General features: G+C 48.5%; 1 protein-coding gene across 3 annotated transcripts in view; it reads right to left on the minus strand.

Annotated features, from left to right (window-relative positions):
• The window catches only part of VPS37B (VPS37B subunit of ESCRT-I), a 29141-nt gene extending 23863 nt beyond the window's left edge, over positions 1-5278 (minus strand). For 2 of the 3 annotated variants that reach the window (XM_028480694.2, XM_024120532.3), the window contains exon 1: positions 5105-5278. In XM_028480694.2, coding sequence (XP_028336495.1) covers positions 5105-5215 — 111 coding nt within the window. In that variant the 5' untranslated portion in view covers positions 5216-5278. Of the gene's footprint in view, positions 1-2912; positions 2999-5104 lie in introns of those variants that run through there. The other variant, XM_028480695.2, reaches the window with a different exon arrangement.
• Between the last annotated feature and the right edge of the window lie 722 nt (positions 5279-6000).

Raw genomic sequence — 6000 nt, forward strand, 5'->3', positions numbered from 1 at the left:
AAACAAAAACAAAAAAACTGTGGTAGGGCTTCTCTGGTGGCGCAGTGGTTGAGAGTCCGCCTGCCGATGCAGGGGACACGGGTTCGCGCCCCGGTCCGGGAGGATCCCACGTGCCGCGGAGCGGCTGGGCCCGTGAGCCGTGGCCGCTGAGCCTGCGCGTCCGGAGCCTGTGCTCCGCAACGGGAGAGTCCACAGCAGCGAGAGGCCCGCATAACGCCAAAAAAAAAAAAAAAAAAAAACTGTGGTAAAATATACAAAACAGGAAATTGACCCCTTTAGCCATTTTTAAGTGCACGCTTCCTGCAGTGTTACATACACTCACGTTGCTGTGCCATCATCGTTACCATAACCTTTTTCATCTCCCCAAACTGAAGCTCCCTACCTCTTATTCTCTCTTGCACTGATGTCTGTGTACTTGGTTTCTTTCCTAGATTATAATAGAGGGATTACACGCTACTCATGTTTCTATCCTTTCTAATGCCTCACACACAGTCGGTGCTCCACAGAATTTAAACGAAATGGAATCTCTTGAAATGGCAGAAAGGACACTACGCCTTCTAGTTTTGGCAATACTACTGAATAATAACAATCTACTGAGTGTTCACTCTCTGCCAGGTACCATGATAAACATCTTTTTTAAAAAAAGATTCATTTATTTATTTGTTTCACTGGGTCTTAGTTGCGGCATGCATGTGGGATCTAGTTCCCTGACCGGGGATGGAACCCAGGCCCCCTGCATTGGGAGCGTGGAGTCTTATCCACTGCGCCACCAGGGAAGTTCCTGTAATAAGCATGTTAAAGACTTATCTCACTTAGTCCACCCAACAACCCTCAACCCTATGGAGCAGCTTACTGCTATTATCCCCTTTATTTTCAATGAGGAAACTGCAATTGGAAAGACTGAATCCTTGCCAAAGGTCACATTGCTGGTATCAAAAGCCAGTTCTGTACTATACCACCCCCACTGCACTTTTGATCAATACAAAAGAAGGAGACAACAACTAAATGAAATAAGGGATCGGATTTCACCTAAGACTGTCTAACAATTCTGAAAATCTCTTTAAAGAAAGGGAGCTAGCCTCTACTGACTTCACCTGCTATTCCACTTCACCTCACAAGAACCTTAGAAGGCAGGCATGGTTACCATCCTCACTTTACAGTGGAAGCAGAGTTTAAAATAAGTCACAAAACTCTCAGGTTCTTTAAAAAGAAAAAGTCAGATAATACTGGATTTCAGAAAATAATCTGCGGCATAGTAATTTTTTTACACAAAAGTCATAGGTCCATGGAAGAGAAGATTTAAACATAAAAGTTGAAGCCTTTATATATACGATAATGATTGTACAACACCAACAGAAACAAACTCCAGTAGCAGACACTCAAAAGGGTTTTAAATCTTAGCTTCTAAAAACCAGTCCCACCAGTGTTCAGAGCTTGTTTGAGGAAGCAGTCCCTGGTCGGTACATTTCAATGAGCCATTGTGATTCGTGCAGTAGCTTCACAGCCCCACACAAATCACACCAGAACACGCCTTAGGGAAACAGCTTCTTCCAGACCAGACTCTTTACTTTCTACAAAACAATATATTTTTCAGACCCTCAGAGTTTTTGCCTGTGGGCTGTTTCACTTGCCCCAGGAATAAAGATCCTGAATTTGAATCTTTAGTGAATCATTAGTTAACACCAACCAATCAGCATTTCCTCAGAAAGCACGCCGGGAGAAATGACCCAGGAGGTCCGGTTTAGCTGCCTAATCCCCTAAGCGACAGTTCCTTTTAAGGGAGTGCCCTGCAAGTCCAACGGGGTTAAAGCGGACAGATAGAGAAAGGCACATTCCACTGCCATGTAAAAATAACTTTAAATAAAAATAAAAACGTGTACATAACAAACATCAGCCCAGAGCAAAAGGAAAGAACCTACAATCACTAGGGGATGTACTACATTTAGAGAACTGCATACAGACAAGAGGAACAGGAAAAGAGAAACCCACGGGCAGGGAAAAGGAGAATGTCTGCAGCTCCAGCATGACTTGAATTTAGTCTCGAGCTGGACTAAAGCTCAGATGCCACAATTAAAACAATGTAAGTGAAGCATAATGCACAGCTGTATTTAAACCTAGCAGTGAGTGCCTTCAAAACCTAGCCACACTTCCCAGCCGCCACAAAATAGCCCCTCAGGCTTGAAGAAGCCTTACCCTACAATTTAGAACACTTCCTTCGGCCAAAAAAAAAAAAAAAAAAAAAAGCCTTTGGTTCAGGGTTAAGAGATTCTATGCTGTGCAAGTCCTGTTCCATTTACTGTCTCATCCTAGTCCTACTGAGATACATAATCATTTTGACCACAGAAAGGTAAAATGTTTCTTAGGCTAATACCAAATAAAAATTTACTTTATAGATTCTTGAGATAAGACCCCATTAACTGGTCAGGATGATCTGTATGCATGATTGTCAGTAATCGTTCTAAAAAGAGAACTACAAATTACTAATTGCAATTACTCTTTATTGAACACTAACTATATGCCGTATTAAGGACTTAACATGCACTCTTTCACATAATCCCCACATCAACTCTAAGAAATAAATATTTTCATATATCCTTCCCCAGCAGAGGCTCCCAGAGGTGAGGGGACCTGCCTGCAGTCAGTCACACGGCTGGGCAGTGGCCAGGTCTGGCCTGGAGTGTATGATTCCAGAGCCCAAATGTTCTTTAACACCAGATCATAAATGTGCCATTGGGTCAAGAGTGGACAGTTCACAAAGTATTTTCTTCTACTGCGTCTCACAGCTATCCCCAAATAAAGCAACACACAAGATCAGTAGCTGAGTGAAACTGCCACGGTCAGAATTTTGATTGTTCACATCACACCAGTTCCTTCAGAAACGCACCACACACAACCAGGGTAACAGGACTTACAAAGGGTGACCGTGGCTAGGTGAGCTGCCCGGCTAAGGTACTTCGGTCTTCACGTTCAGTTTCCTTGTTTTAAAAGCAGTACACCCTGAAGAACAAACTTCTGCTGAGTAACTGAACTTATCCATGTGGTCTAATCAAGAGGAGCTGGTCCTCAGTATTTCTATAGGGTACTCTGGTATGAAGGTCACCTTTAACACCCCCCCAAAAAATCCTGCTAGATTAATTTGCCTTTCCCTTTAAATAGTAACCTCCAGTTTCTCAGGTAGCGAAAACAGGTGAAGCCAGAGTCAGCAGAATGACCTGACTCCACAATCTTCCCTCCACTAAAAAGCCGTTTACTTCTATTAATGTTCTACTAACATAACTACAGTACTGTGTTCTGAAACTGGATAGTCACATATAATAACTTGTGAGCAGTGTTACCCAGTAGAGAAACATACCTATCATTTTATTATTAAACTAGAAAGATGCCTGCTGACAATCAACAAAAAGTTCTCCTGGCAACTGAAAAGCAGAGAAACTAAGCAAAGATTTTCTTTCTTTGGAGACATGAAACTCTCATTCAGTCAAGAAAGATGGATTTTGTCACTCATTCTTCTCTAAAAAGGAAAGCGCCACATGGAGACCATAAATAGGGTAAATTGCATCTCAGAGCAAGTTGTATGTGCCAAGTTGTTACAAAGCCCGGGAATACAAGGGGTGGATTAATGGAAAGACTGATACCATCTTACTACAGTGGCCTCTCTGTAGCTCGGGACAATGATCTGTTGAGGGTTTTCCAGTGATTTTGAATGTGCAACCTCCACACAAGCCCCCTTTTAAGGGGGCTGGCTCAGTGCTGAACAATCACTCCCTCTTCGGAAAGAAAGCCAAAAGCCCCCCCACAGGCTTCTGGGTGAGAAGCTCAGCCCTGTAGGCGTGGGAAGGCTCAGACTTCAGAGACAAAGGAGTAGGAGTGGTAGATGGGCTGGGGAGAGCTGGATCGGCCTGGGTCCACCTGCCTGGAGAAGACTCAGACTCACAGGACTGGACTTTCAGGGAGAGAGTTCAAAAGGGCTGGGAGAGAAGGAGAAAAGAAAGCACACACTGCAAACGCAAGAGTGAAGTCAGTTACCCCTGAGAACAAACCACGCCACAAGGGATGCAGTGAGATATCCAGAAACAGCGGTGGCACGCCTTCCAGAGCCTGGGCAGCCTTTCCACTATCGAAGAGGTGGAGCCTGGCTGTCAGCCCCCGACCTCCAGTTTATCTCCTCCCCAAAAACAGCTCTGATTGAATCCTCCTTGGCCCCAGCAAGGAAGGACACTGTGGGGCAAAGCTACCGTACTAGAACTACCACATTTCCTTCTTCCACGGAGGGGTCAACTCTTACCAGAAAGGGCATCCTGCTGCCACCCGCAGACCCCTCCCACAAAACCCTGGAGAAGAGCCCCCTGGGATAACGCTGTTAAGGCCACTTCCAAATGAAGTCAGACCCTGGAGGGTCCCTCTGACAACTCAGGATCCCTCAGATACATGGACACCTCAAATCTTAACCGGGTAAGTCCGTGGCCTCGTGTCTCCCAACCTTGGAGACCCCTGCCCAACCCTAAAACCCCATCTCAGAACTACCTCTCAGACTTAGCTACAGACCCTCGGCCCCCAAACTCATCTTGGAATCCCCAATCCTTTCCTAAGATTCTATCTAGCTAGTCCACTCAGCACCTCAAAACCTATTCTCAGACCCCAATAACTGCCTCAGTCCCCCTGTACCTCCCAAGCCCCCCCCCCCGCCCAGGCCCCCTCAGTCCGGTCTCAGGCACCCGTAATCCTCAACTACCGTCCCCTCTACCCTCTCCAACCCAGTCTCGGTCCCCCAATTCCCTCCTCGCCCCACCGGACTCAGCCACAGTCGTCCACGTCCCCAAATGCCCATTCCAGGCTCTCTAACCCTGCTCCACTCCCCGCCTCAGGACCCCATCGGCCCCCGCAAGCCCCGTCCCAGGACGCTTTTCCCAGCTCCGCCCCAGCCTCGGTCCCCTCACCCCCGACCCCGTCTCAAGACCACCCCCCATTCCTCCTCCCAGTCCCCTCAAAACAACTTGAGGCACCGCGACCGCCTCCGCCTTGGGCCACCTCCAGCCCGCCGCCAACCCCCGGCTCCGCGCGTCCCCCTCGAGGCCCCGCCGCCTCGAGCCCCCGCTCGGCTCACCTCCTCCATCTTCTGCACCATCTCCGTCAGCTGCCCCTCGTCCTCCAGCAGCTCGTTGAGCTGCACCAGCGACAACCCGGCGAACCGGGCTTCGCTCCCGGGACCCGCCATCCCCGCGTTTCGGCTGCCGACGCCGCCTCCGCCGCCGCCGCTCTGGCCGCCAGGACCCGCGGACCGGAAGCACCGCCCTGAAGGCCCGCCCCCAGCGGGGGGGCACGTGACGCCAGCCCCTGGGCCGTGACGTCATCGCCGCGCGGGCGGACGGACGTGACGTAGCAGTCTGGGCACCTGGCGGGAGGCGTGTTAGGGGCGGGGGTTGTCTGAGGAAAGGTAGGGGGCTTCTAAGGGAAGGGACAGGAACAGCGGTAATGAGCAGCGGTAATGATGTCACTGCGGCACAGGAGTGCGCACCACGATGTCATAAGAGCCTTTTCCTCAAGGAAAAGAAATGCGTAGATCCAAAGAAAGCAGGCAGTGGAAAGGAAGTTCCTGCAGCCTAAGCCCAGCCTGACCCAGGGAACCCCAAAGAAGGGGACTTTATCGGAAAACAACTTTAGATGCGTTTGGTTCCTCGGAATTGTGGAGCAGCCAAGTCATTCATTTAGACAAATATTTGTTGAGACCTACTATGTGGACTAGGAATTGGGTATACAGTTCTGAATAAAATAAAAAGGACCCCTGCTTACATGGAGCTAACAGATGGGGAAGCAAACAAAAAAGTAAAATGGTTACAAATTGGGAGAGTGCAAAGAAGGAAATGAATGCTGAAGTGAGAATAATAGGAATACCTTTAGAGAGTAGTAGAAGATGGCCCTCTCAGAGAAGATACCCGAGGAGACCTGAAGGATGAGAAGGGCAGAACAAGCCACCATTCCTGTATGAAGCCCAAGGCGGCA

This window comes from Physeter macrocephalus, chromosome 19 (assembly GCF_002837175.3).
Source record: "Physeter macrocephalus isolate SW-GA chromosome 19, ASM283717v5, whole genome shotgun sequence".
NCBI classification, from domain to species: Eukaryota; Metazoa; Chordata; class Mammalia; order Artiodactyla; family Physeteridae; genus Physeter; species Physeter macrocephalus.